Raw genomic sequence first — 13,771 nt, 5'->3', positions numbered from 1 at the left:
GGGTGTACAGCAAAATAAGCTGTCAAAACTGGGAGGCTTGCAAGCTTTAAAAAGAAGAGAGAATCCATTGGGATTTAAGTACAGCAGAGGTGAGAGAAATGCGTGGGCAGTAGCACAGAAACAATTGGCTGGTTTCAAATTGCATAATGTGGCTGTAACTCCTCTCTGGCTTATTATTACATCCTTACACAACCTGCAGCTGTCATCATCAAGTGCTCTAGTGACCAAAGCTGCACCGGCACGATGGGGGGGCGGGTCACTCTGCACGATGAGACAAAGCGGCTGATGGAAGTCGGACTCTAAAAGAATGGAAAGATGGAGGGATGTAGGGGGAGCTTTCAGGCGAAATACATGGTCGTCAGTGTGTCGTGGTGGATCTGAACAGCCTTGGCCATCGCCTGCGGGTCCCGGCCATTACTCTGCCCTGAGACGTGGCTGCCCTCCGCACTGTGAGGAGGAAATGACAGCGGGAAACATTGTAGGTAAAGGTAAATAAAAAATTAGATTTTAGCCATTAAGTAATCTGCACTAAAAAGTAAATTAATTCCACTTAAAAATGTATCAAGTAAATTCCTGCTATATGAAAAAGGTGTTATAAAGCAACCATGGTACAAAAAGTAAATACAAGTAATAAATATTCATAAGTCATTTCGACATATTTCATCTTCCCTAGCGATTAACTCGTAGCTCAGGGTTGTGCAAGCTCACCTCTTCACACTTTAGAATTATATGTTCTGAACACATATGTATAACATTTTTAAGATGGTACAATACTAGCTATTTTAGTTGCATTGTCACACATGCTTAGTGTCCGTTGTCTGACATTAAATCTAATTTAAAATGTAAATTGTTTCTGCCCACCTGTCGTGCTCTTTGTCAACCAGGTGGTAGCGGGCACGGAAGGCCACCAGGTGGGCGTAGTAGGCCGGTGCTGGGATGGAGACGGAGCGCGTGCAGCGGACGTAGGTGTGGCACAGCTGGTAGGTAAGGAGCTGGAACTCGTCGCCGGTAAAACAGTTGTCATCCCACAGAACGTGATAGTGGGAAGGCCGGCTCGTACCCTGAAGGGAGGGAAGCCGAATTAATCGCACCCAAGAGAAAGCAGCTCCATGGAGAAAGGATCTAAAATCAAGTGGAGCGGGGAGTCCTGGTTGCTGGAAAGAAGTTCATCCAACCACTGCTGCCAAAGTGTGGTTGAGGAAGATAAAATATCCTTTGAAATTCTTTCACTCATTGGTGTAAGTATGCATACCATATAGTAAGCACAACAGTTAAAGAAATGTTAGCTTGAAAAGGGTCTTAAATCTGTAATCTGAAAACCACAAGTGTACAACAGTAATTTCAGTATGTGAAGTAAAAGGTAAAGCAAACATAGGAAGGAATACCTATGTCACTGCACCATGCTAGTCTGCCCCAAACTCAGACTTCAAAAAAAAATTGTCTTCACCCTCAAAGACCAAAATGTATTTACAACCATGTAACTCTTCTTCGTCTCGAGATTTAGTTATTTTTTAAGAGCAATGATATTTTCATTCTGCAATGAATCAAATCACTATAAAACTACAGTGCTCTATCTTATTGGTTGTTTTTTTTTCAGTGAGTTTAGGGTTTCCAGTGATTTTGCCCGACAGTCTGGGTTCGACCCACAAAGCCTACCTGGATTCCAGCGTGACTGCAGAGGTAAAAGTCAAACTCGTAGGGGTGGGTGATGTCTGTGTCCACTGTGGTGCCGGCAGGAATGTTTCCACTTCGTCCAACCTGCAAGATAATTTCAGGAATTGATTTAAGAGACGCTCAAACTGCCTGAAAAATCCCCTTCATAGGACTTAGCAGTGACCCTGATGGCGAATCCTACCTTATTCTCCCATTTCCCCCCTGTTGGTAAATAACTTTATACCCCAATTAACCAACTCAAGTGAGTAGGCAGCCATCACGATTACAAGACTCTCAGAGTGCCACTTGTATTGTCACTTCTTTGTGTTACTCACCCGCTCATTGCGATCTGCACAGAAGAGCCGCGTGTGATGGCGTTTCTGTACCACAATGTAAGTAATTCCCGGCTGGTATTCCTTCTCTAGACTAATGCAGGCCTCCCTGATGGCCAGCAGCTCATAGTACAGCACCTGCACAGAAAAACACACAAAGACTTGATAAGTAAACAAATTAGAAATAGTGTGTTTTTGTGAAGTTGATGCAGAGTCAAATTGAAGACTGAGATTTAGACATCTACTACATGGCAGACTTGTTTTGCAAATATTAAGACAACCTGCAACTTGTCAAGAACTCAAGATCCTGTGCTCACTCCATAAAAGGAAACAAAAATTAAAAGATTTTTTTTATACTTGTCTGAACTGTCCCTCTGACACTCCGTCCCTGTAGAAGATTATCCTGGTTGGCTTGTAGCGGGTCGATTTGTAGAACTGGATCAAGAGCTCTCGCACCATGGAGGCTAAGTCCTGGATGACCTCCTGTCTGGGCCTCTGGACCCGCACTGTAGCACAGTACCTGCTGGGGTGGGCATCCATGCTGCCCACCACCTTTAGAGGCACAACATCAGTCAAATAGATCAGAAACGCAATTATATGCAAAAGCATTGTAACGGAAGAACATTGAAGAAATAATTTGTTGTTAGGGGAGAGGCTACAGCCAGGCTTTTAAACGCATCTTTGTACTGCATCAACAGTAGTGATAAGGGTTAAAATAACCAATGAACAGTAGCACCAAAATAGTTACTTAAAGTACAACATTATTTATCATTTTATTGTTGTGAGTGAAGAGAAAATCCCAAATCGTTGGCCAAAAATCTAAAGTGAAATCTCACCGCTGCAATAGATGGCTTTTTCCCATCTCCTGCTGGAGGATGAGTGACGTCAGCCCCGAGGAAGATGACTGGCTGCTGGAACACAGAAGGTCTGGATGGACAACAAGAGGCTCAGAATTATTTCACGATCAATCTGTCATGTTGTAACAGCAGTATAAGACAGCCAACACATCACAGGTAAAGTGATCACAAAGTAAGCCAAGAAAAAACAAAAACAATGTTAATGTGACTAGGTGTTAAAAATATACTTAAATGTTAATAAAAAAATATATATATTTACCGTATCCCGGGAAACCGCAAGCGACTGGATCGAGCTTCTAACATTTAATTCTATGATAGTTTCTCTACACAGTCTTGTACCTTTTCCTTTTTCAAGATTTTTTCCGCACCGCATCAAATGTTTTATATTCACGATTTATCTTGTTGCTGGTCGGCTTGGTTTCAGGCTTCAAACTATTTATTTAAGCAATTTTTTAAACGTCAACGACACAACGGAATGGGGGAAAACAGTTCCCGGAACCAGAGACGTTGAAAAGCTATGTGCTGTGATCATTTTACCGTTGGTGTGGAACCAGGATGTTGTTGATGCCTCCCAGCTTGACGTTGATCTTGAGGCAGAGGTTGGAGAGGGTCTGGGGGGACGTCTTCACTACGTTCTTCACCTGCACACACTGGGTGGCCATGCCAAGGAGGGTGTCACCCACTCGCTTAACCTCAGCTGTGGGTAAGAGAGATTGGATATACCTTTAACTCTGCAATCACTGTTTACTGTATGTAGTTCAATGCCTCACCGACTTCATATGAATGAAGTGTAACTACTTTGTTTGTTTAGCCGAAGCCTAGAGGCCAGAGGTTTGGTACCAATCTTTCTGACTGACTTCTGGATTTTTTTGTTTTGTTAGTTGTTTTAGAAGTAGTTATTTTTGTACCATAGACAGGTGTTTTCCCAGGCAGGATTACGATGATGAGCTGCAGCCCAGCGTAAGTGTTCTTCAGGTGTCTGAACATGGGCTCCACGCTGTCTGCTCCCTGGGCGTATTTACAGAAACACGGCTGGCCTTGGATCGGCATCCCAGCATCCTTTGAGATTTTACGCAGCTGGTCAGTGAAGCTCCTGAGCATGAAGAATGAACAAATTACCACACAAAAAGACTTGTTTTAATATAACTGTCAGCATAGGTTTATTGCGATCTATGGATTGAGAGTCTGCATTTGTACTTGTCCCGTAAAAAGTAAGCAATCTCTGTTCAAATTGTATTTTTAAGAAAGAAAAAGAACTGAAATACCTTAGTATAATTACTCTAAATAAATCTAAGTTAATGTTATGCTCTTTAATCTTTAAAATAAAGACATTGTTTTGTATTTATTTAAATACATTTGACTGGTTTCTTCAAATCAAAGAACAAAGAGATTTGCTTCATAGCTTTCAGAGCCTTTTTTTGTTTCACATACAAATGTGTATATATTCTTACCTTTAAAATCAATTTTATGTTTTACCATTACAACTAAACTAAACTAGCAATAACATTTACTTTTGTGAACTTACTTAAGGATTTCTTCTCTGCACTGCCTCTGGGTGGCAAAGCAGGCGATTGCCCACATCTTGATCTCCACCCCGGTATGAAACTGCTTTCCCCTCATATCCCACACCCCATGGCTGGGTGTGGCCACCGTGCGGTTCTGCAAGGACAGTGCAGGGTTGATCTGCTGGGACTGGCAGTCACACAAACACATACAGTACAAAGGGACATAGACAATGCATGGATTTTAAGATACAAATGATTCAGGCAGCCAGTGGGATCTCAAGACCAAGGCCTACAGATTATTTGATAGGATGACAGTGATTGATTGGCTGATCATGGCATTAGAAACAAAATAGTTTTTTTTTTTATTTCGTCTTTGGTTGCTTCTGATTGGCTCATGCATTTTATTGCACAAAAATGTTTATGGCAGACATGCAAAACAGAGACCTGATGTCTCTCATGCATGTGTATTAGAGTATAAAACAGCAGCAAATTCTAAAAGTAGAAATTCACTAACAAAAAGTGCGAGAGATGCAAACAGAAAGAATTGTGGTTTTCAGTGTAAGAACATCAAATGTGAGCAAAAAAATCTATAAATAGTTATCACAGCACACAAGCATATGAAGCGTGATTTAAAGGGAAGGTACCATAAATGGTTCAGAGCTCACCCTGCCGCCATATTGCAGCATGGGGGCCGGCAGGACGCGACCCGTCACCTGAGCCATCTCATCTCGCACTCGGAACTGAAACTCCTGGACAAACGGGTCGGCCTCGTAATTTGCACTCCTCACCTGAGAGAAAAGAACATTATTTTTTTATTTAACAGGAAAACAGCACAAAAAGAGCAAGCATTGTGCCCTTTTATCTCTCAAAAACAGGATACTCACCAGCCTGCTGATCTCCTCCTGTCTGTCTGGTGCAGAGCGAGCGGTTGCTTTGATCATGGTCGACGTCTGGTTGTCTGTTAGCTTTTTGATGCAGCGCTGTCCAGGTACAATGTTGCACACCTAAAGAGAAAAACGGAAGTGAAGGATAATCCATCTTTCAACCCAGCCTGACATTGTGTTTAGAGCCCGACCAATTATTTTAATTTTAAGGTCGATACCGATACAAATATTTGGTTATTTAAAAATCCGATATTCAGATATATATATATATATTTTTTTTAAGTACAGAAATAATAATTTGTTTTATTATCACAACAGAACAACCAAAATATATTCAAGTTCTGATAAATTACATGTATAAAAATACAAACTTAAAATATGAAAATTAAAGTCCTTCAACAATAAAACACATTAACAAAAAAAGTTAGCCAACGAGGTGTTGTAGAGCGCCCTCTGGTGGACAAACTGAGCAACACTAACACTCATAACTTGGTTGACCGTCTGTTTTTATTTCTTTTTTAAAATATTCTTCATATTTTAAGTATATTGTTGTTGTTTCATTTCTTTTTCTTTCTTTTTTAATCTGCCATTATAAATGCCGATACCAATAGTTCGGGAAATTAGGTTAGGTAGGTCGAGCTCTAATTGTGTTCATGTTAGCCGATTTCTTGTGTGATTTATCCATTTAATATTGACACGGCAACTCCAGTAGGGGTTGGAGCAGTAAACTTATTAATATTTACATTTTTCTGTCTCTGTACGTCATAAATTACCTAAACAAATCTGAGATATGGGCTGCAACTGAAGGGTCTGGAACTAGGCTAAATATTACACATTATGAGGCCCAACATCATAAAGCAGCGTGTTGTATTTTATAAGGTGATTTATTATTTATGGTACAAATTGTATTTTGGTATTCCTGGTTTATGATTGATAGAAGAAATGAGCTTTGACTGTCTTAAACAGAAAGGTATTTCTTTACTGATTATACATTATAATACACGTTTTATTAGCATTTGGCAGTGGACTCATACAGTCACCATCAGTCCTTACCTCCAGGGGCAGATAGGTGTGTTTCTGTTCCTGGCCCACCTGCAGACAAGGCAGGTGGGGGTACTTCAGCTGCAGGCTGTACTTCTCTCTAAAGTATTGTGCCACTGTACGTTCAACTGTCTGACCGCTCTCAAGCTGCAATGGAAATCTGTGGATTTGAAGGCAACAAGAATCTCATGTGAGCTAAACTTTAATTGGGAGTTAACAGCAAATGGGGTGCAATGCAGAAACGTACGTCTGGAGGCTGGCAGGTCGTCGGGTTACATTGCACACTCTGTACTTCCTACGCATGGTTCCACAGTGTGTCACTTCCACTTTAAGACCTGTTGAGATAGTGGAATATGCTTCAGCAACTTTTAAGAGACTCAACTTTATTCATAGAGTGGAACAACTAAATAGGCTTAAATGCCTAATCACCAAGGTTCAGCTTTCATCTGTACCACCTTAATGCATTAAATAAACATACAAAGCATCTTACACTGAATGGTCTACTAACATCAGAAAGCCGCACTAATTACAACAACACACAAAGCCGTGCACGGTAAGGCCTTGTACTGCAGCATAGTGACATCATGCGCTGCCTTTCCTTGATGACATACCTTTGATCTCTTTGGTGAACTTGACCCTGTGGGAGTCAGTGAGAGGGCGGGGCTGCTCGTCAATGTTGTGAATGTCCAGGACCTCACACATGAACTGGATGACTGGCTGGGCTTTATAAAAAGCTGTGGCTGACACTGAAAAGATACGGGACAAGATCAAAATCACCACGGCAATAGCTCAGCTGGAGGTGGATGAGGGTTTATTTAGAGCCACGAAGCACACATATTGCTCTTTGCATAAAGACTGGAAACGTAGGAAAACCTAGCATGGCTCGGCCCATAGAGTGGTTGATGACTAGTATAACAGTCCAGTTCATAACTCCATGTAGAACCACATAGTGTTGCTTTTATTACTTAAAGAAAAACAATATCTAATGAGTTAGTTACTGAATTTTAAAAAGGTGCTGGTAGATGGATTATGAATCCTTTGGACAGAGTGAGGCTAGCTGTTTCATGTTTCCTTCATGTTAAGCTAAGCAGATTCTGATTATAGACTCATGTTTACAGCACATTGATTTTCTCATTTAACTCTCAACAAGAAAGTGAATAAGCATATTTCCCAAAATGTCAAACTATCCCCTTTTAACAGGTTTTACAGTTCTTACTCACCATCAATGTTGAGCATCATTTTCCACATGGCTGGCCGTACTGACTGATGGAAGCCAAACCAGACTTCTCTACCTCCACCAAGCGGGTGGTCGTAGCCCTCTGGGGAGGAGAAGAAGGATCGCCCAACAGGCGTGTACCTGATGAGGACACAGAGGTTCACAAAAGGTGACACAAAGGTTAGTAGAGCACAAAAATCTCTCCCTGTTAGTTGTATTTCCTTTGTGGTTCACTTGGTGCAGCATAACACAGGTGTTGCCTGATTTATAGGTGTGCTCATGTTACTAAAAGCTATTTTGGCTAATTATTTACCCAATGGCATATATTGATGTAGCTTACATAAAAAATGCTTTTAACCCATATGTCCATGTTCTATTCAAATCCCAAGTGGGCCACCTAACGTAATGAAAATATGTATCTACCTGCGGTATTGTATTGTATACATGTTTCCACCAAATTGCATCTGTTACAATACGTGCCAATTTTGTGGTTGAAACACTGCATAACAAAATAAGGGAGCTCCACTATCTTTGGATCATATGTCATGACCAGAAGAAATCTCTCATGCTTAATTAAGTGCTGTTTAGATCAAACTTGTATCTTCATCTTCCTGTCATTGACACTGAAACTGTAACAGGTCATGACTTGAAGTGTTTTGGTCAAGTTATAGAGAGCCGAAGTCACGCCCCTTCAGGTGGACCTCGTGGGACCTTAATTCGGAAAAAATTTGAATGGGAGTGAACGGGGAGAGGTAAATTATTTTTTTGATCCTGTTTGAATTGAGCCATGGATTACAAATATGTTGTTCGTCAAAGATAATTCTCAACCAAAGAAAGAGTCAGTTAGCCGTAAGTTTGGCACAGTACCACTTAGTTTTGTTTGAAACTTCTCATTGAACTACATATGTCGTCTCACACAATGTATGTCACCTAGCTTGATGCTCTACTTGCTGGCTAGCTAGCTAGCTTAGCTCAGTTCCACAACAAATGTAACGTTTTCTTACCTGATGTGTTTAATCCAGTAAAGTGTTTTCAGCAGATAAGCAACAGAACAAACAAGATTCTCTGCTCATTTGACTAACGTTACATCTCCGATACAATACACAGAGACATTGTAGCTTCAGCAAGACGTCATCTATGCAACATTGAAGTGTGTAGTCCTTCTACACTTCGGTTGAAAAATCATCTTTTAAGTTGACAAACATCATATTTGTAATCCATGGCTTAATTCAAACGGGATCCCCATTCAAGTAGAAGGGTGTGACTTTGGCTCTCTATAACACTATTAAACTTTAAATCTTAAAAGAAATAATTATACCAAACATTTAGCTTATTTGCAAATGGTCATGGGAGAATATTTACTTCATGGAGGGCAGGTGTCGAAGAACGACGTCCACGGCGTGAACAGGGTTGGTGCTGATGGGTTTTTCCAGGTTCACCGGCTCGGCCACACCGCGTCCCGTCAAGACTTCGTGGAGCATGTGCCAGCTGACCAATGACACAAACTTAATGGTAACTTTAAATGGGCGGTCCTTCCCACCGTCACCTGGCAGAGTGACATCCAGATCGACCTGAAAAAACAAGATTTTTCTTTAAACCTCCAAATATTACTTTCACTTTGGTATTATGCTGTTTTTAGGTGTGAGGCTATTTTCAGGGAGTGTCATTGATAAGAAGACAAGAAAAGCTGACTTGAGCAAGAATTCACACAAAACTTTGACATTCTTTCTCGAGCTAAACTGTGATTTTTTTTGTTGGTCCAGACAACTGAACACACCAGCATCCAAAGGGTAGAAACTTACCCCACCAGTGGCGACAGGAAGTGGGGTAGCAGTGTAGAGGCTTCTCTTCCCATCATAAACTGGCAGACAGTCGCCAAAGATGGTCACCTTGAAATGCTGAACCATGGAGTCCACCACTTCCCTGAAAAGACCACGAGGGAAAATACACACCACTGCAATCAACGTACAGTATCAATCTAGGCTGACGTAGCTCAAAATACATTTTAGGCATTAAAACAAAGTGTTGTTTTTTGTATTTTTAAGAAGTATTGGCTCGCCCGCTCATCAATTTTACAGTCAAACAGGTCTACAGTCTGTAAAGAACAACTCTTTTCTGTTACCTGTTGACCCGCCGAGGGCATTTATCAGGCTTGATGTCCACCTCATACAGGTAGACGTCGATCTTGGGTATATCCACTTGGAAGCAGTTGGCCAGAAGCTTAATGGGCTTCCCAAGGGTGCCAAAGCCAGGTCGCCTTGGCAACGCAAATAAAGCTTGGGCTTCAGCGGCTGCTCCATCGTCTCCTGCAACAACAGATACCAAAAATAAATAAGTAAAATTGTTTACATCACTCTTTGGCTTTTAAAATACATGAAAAACATAGTTGTAAAAATAATATGAATATCCTTACATATTACAATATCTATCTTGATATTTTAAAAGTGAAGTGTTTCGACTAAAAATTAACGCTAACGTCGCTCTATACTGTTTGTGTTGGACGTAGTAAGGCAACTGACACAAACTTTGTCTACAATCGGCATTTATATCCATTCTGGACCATCTGTGTCCCAACATTCAACGTCCCAAAATAGCCTAAACAGAACCCGTACCAATGATCATGGACGTGATCTCCCCTTTCAAAACGAGCTCTGAGAGGAAGGAAGTGGTTATTAAGGAGGAAAGAGCAGACAGTGGGTGCTGAGATTAAAGATGGTCAGGGACGTTAAATTGCCTCATGTCAAACTGACAAAACTGAAACAAAAACGGGCCAACACTGTATTTCCCACATAATTCTGATAATGAGAGAATAAAAAGGTTACGGCTTTAGATGACATTTGGAATAAAGACCAGCTCAGTGGTCACAGACTTCTCCTGACTGACATGGCCTTTGCCAGACGTGATGAGAAGTAGGCGAGTGACACACCACGCCAATCTGACATCAATTTTGAGAAATGCCAAACTGGAAAGTACTCAGTGAAAAAAAAACTTCACACAACCACACAATTTCCATAAATGTGACTCAGAGGTTCCACACACATACACACAATGAACTGTGTATGTGTAAGGTCTGCACACCGAGCTGTTTAAATAGCAAGAGGTGCGCTTTGTTTGTAAAAAGAGAGAAAAAGTGCTTGGCTGAAAAAAGCAATGATGAATGTCGCCATGAAATAAGAACGCCAGAGCAGCTGTGGGTGGAAAATATTAAATAGTTTCAGCTCCCGTCAGGATCAAGGGCTGACCCTGAACCTGCCCTGCCGAGGTATCATTCAGTAAAAGACTGCACTTTCTGCTCATATGTCCCCAGGTCGCTTCCTCCCCTGTGTGGTTCCCATAGCAATGGCACCCATGTTGCTACAGTTTCTCCATGGCAACTAAAGGTATGCTGACAGGAGGAGGGAAAACAGGTGCACACAGATCAGTCTCATTCATTGTGGAGGTCCGGTGACAAAAACTATTTGAAATGTATGTTTTAAAACTAGATTTAACTTTATTTTGATGCAATTGCGATTGCAGTTTTCTGTATTTATTGATTACTTCATTATGTGAGGCAATACTGGTTAACGCCTGCGTATATAAACTATTTAAGCACCAGGTGTTTTTACTATTTCTGCCTGGATAAAGACCCTGTGAGGCCAAAACTGAACTGCCTAAAAGCAATTGTGCCATGCTTTGATATTCTTATACTTTTATGCAAAAACTAAAGATTGCTCTAACACGGAAGATTGCTCTAACACCCTATCACCACCGTGCTCACACAGTGTCCTATAATTTATCCCTTCAGCCTCAACAAGAGGAAGACTGACCTGTAGAAGCAACATAAAACGTTTCCCTGGTGGGTCAGCTGAAAGACATACTAATCAAGGAACATTAAGCTGCCCTCTATGTGACAGTTAGAGAGAAAAAGCTCCACGTTGGGAGTTGAACAAACACATTTGCATCAATAGGGAAATTAGGAGGATACGACAAGGAATGTCCAGAATTTACAATTGGAGCAGAAACAATTGGTCGATTATTGATTAGTCAATTAACAGAAAATTGATCAACAACAATTTTGGTAATCGATTTCTCTTGTGAGTCACTCATCAACCAGGTTCCTGGTTTTAACATTTAATATACTAATCAAAATAATTGAAAACATAACTGACAAATGGTACCGAAAATAACTTAGTTGCTGACTCTACTTTCAAAAATACCTAGTACAGGCACTGCGGATAAATCAGTTATGTTTAAACTAAATATTAATCAAAGTCTGATTATCTTACTTTTCTCCTAAACTTGTTACTTTCTTTTCTTTGTTCTGCTGATTAGGTGAAAAATGGGTAGAGAATAAATGGGTCAGTTTCAGAGAACCAGTTTGGCCGCCCCACTCCCAGTCCACCATTGGCCCCAACATCAATAATATTCATGCTGTGACTCACAATTTGTGCATGTCAAATGGCAAGTAAAGTGTCCTGCCATGCTCAATTGATGTGTAATTAGCAGAGACAGCGGTTAACAGAACATTATTCAATAACTAGGGTAACTATGGCAGCAGCTGGTGTGAAAGCCACACAAAATGTGAGTCAGCCTACCTCTCAGGCTTCACGCACACCTGACGGGATCACCACCTGCATTTGACAGCTGGCAAAACATGACGTAGACCATACAAGTAACCAGTGAGACTGGTTTGGCGCATACACACATCCGTATGCACACAGACACATACCGAGGCGCAAAAATGACCTGTAAAACACCGCAGAGGACCTATTAAACCAGCATGTTATGCCTGAAGTGGTGAAGGTGGGAGTTTAAATTACGTTTTCAAGCAGCTCTTCTTTTGCACCAGTGCCCATGATAACCTGACAACTTATTTAACCACCATGTTAACGACTTAGATCAACTTGCAGCCCCCAAATGCTCAATCATGGGTGTCTAACTTGTGTCTAGCACTGCACACTGTCTGCAAATAACTCATGTGCAGCACCTGAACACCAAATTAAGCATGGCGGTTAGTACAGGAATCCCACCTGTTGTTCCGATTTCCATTCATGAGGTCTCTGTCCGGATGACCCGGCACCCAATGATTACTTCTCCTGTGCAGAGTAAAACTTGACTGTAGAACCGCCGACGGTACGCCGCTCCGCGGCTACGCGACTCTCTGCTCCGCGGTCGCTGATTTGGAACCGGGCCGCTTGGGGGTCCCCTCGACTGGAAGTCTTCTCCCCCGACCTTCCTTACCGCAACTGACAACTCAAAGTTGAACAAAATAGCCCAACGTTCGTCCTTTGAAGTTATTTCTGTTGTATCTGAAAGAAAAATAACGTTATGTCCAGTGTCGGAAATGTTTGTGACAGTTCGAACCTTTGAGTTGGTTACATTTCACTGATAGTCGTTAGCAGCGGTTGGTAAGCTAACAGCGACAGTTAGCTTTAGCCAACGACAACTAGCAACTCGACACACAAGACTGTTATGAATATTTACCCGGTCAGTGGCTGAATTAGTCCTCCCGGTTGGTTAACGTGACAATCTGGTGTTCTTCTTTTTTATCAAACGGATATGTGGGCTTTTTTGCCCCGGCGTCCTCCTCGGTATCGGCGAGTAACCGGTCTGAAATCTGCACTTACACCGCCCTCTAGCTCCCAAATGTAAAGTTTGCGTGAATAGAAATGCAAGACTTCCGGAATACTCATTCACAATAAAAGAATGACTAACAAAAAATTTTTTTCAAGGCAGATGTTTTAGCATCTTTCTTAGAGCTATTAATGTTCTACACACAAACACACACACACACACACACACACACATTTAACATTCAAACCATTTGATCAGCTTGTAAAATATACCTTTTGTTTCTGCCTTCCAATTTAGTATAATCTTGAGCCCTCAGATTGAGAACCATTGAATAAAATAAACTACTCATTATATTAGTCAAAGTTTTAAAATTGGCTCACGTTGACCAAATACACCATTAACATACTGCTTACAACGTAAGAATAAAAATAATGTACAAAATCATATTCCATTCTCTCGAAGGGCCAGTGTGACAATTATTTTGACTTTTGATAAGCCTCTGTAAGTTTCCTGATAATTACCTGCTTCTAAAGGCCTTTATTTGAGTACAGTTTTGAATGTAGGATTTTTTACTTTAAATTGATCATTTTGACATGTTGCTACCTTGACTGAAGTTAATGATTTTTATTGCTACATGTACACGGCAATGGAATCCCTCCCACAGGGAAGACCATCATGTTTCCGGTATTGCGCTGTGTAATTTTGTCTAACTTGATGAAGCTGTTGCTCC

General features: G+C 41.1%; 1 protein-coding gene across 4 annotated transcripts; it reads right to left on the bottom strand.

Annotated features, from left to right (window-relative positions):
* Nucleotides 1-9: 9 nt before the first annotated feature.
* Nucleotides 10-13,116, bottom strand: ago3b (argonaute RISC catalytic component 3b). Of its 4 annotated transcripts, none has more exons than XM_034892032.1 (20): nucleotides 12,952-13,116; nucleotides 12,498-12,776; nucleotides 9,611-9,794; nucleotides 9,291-9,411; nucleotides 8,851-9,059; nucleotides 7,493-7,629; nucleotides 6,884-7,018; nucleotides 6,520-6,607; nucleotides 6,285-6,432; nucleotides 5,232-5,351; nucleotides 4,992-5,135; nucleotides 4,368-4,534; nucleotides 3,751-3,935; nucleotides 3,380-3,539; nucleotides 2,822-2,912; nucleotides 2,343-2,537; nucleotides 1,989-2,123; nucleotides 1,657-1,758; nucleotides 862-1,061; nucleotides 10-447 (listed from the first exon to the last, which is right to left on the bottom strand). In XM_034892032.1, exons 2-20 carry the CDS (start codon nucleotides 12,514-12,516, stop codon nucleotides 339-341), a joined length of 2,649 nt encoding a protein of 882 aa, XP_034747923.1. In that variant the 5' UTR covers nucleotides 12,517-12,776; nucleotides 12,952-13,116; the 3' UTR covers nucleotides 10-338. The 4 variants fall into 4 exon arrangements, with proteins under 4 accessions (XP_034747923.1, XP_034747925.1, XP_034747924.1 ...); XM_034892034.1 differs by having other exon boundaries at nucleotides 4,368-4,501; XM_034892033.1 differs by having other exon boundaries at nucleotides 5,013-5,135.
* Nucleotides 13,117-13,771: the final 655 nt, after the last annotated feature.

Source organism: Etheostoma cragini, chromosome 14 (genome assembly GCF_013103735.1).
Source record: "Etheostoma cragini isolate CJK2018 chromosome 14, CSU_Ecrag_1.0, whole genome shotgun sequence".
NCBI lineage: Eukaryota > Metazoa > Chordata > Actinopteri > Perciformes > Percidae > Etheostoma > Etheostoma cragini.
The sequence above is the reverse complement of the archived record's forward strand: the minus strand, read 5'-3'. Positions and strand labels throughout refer to the sequence as shown.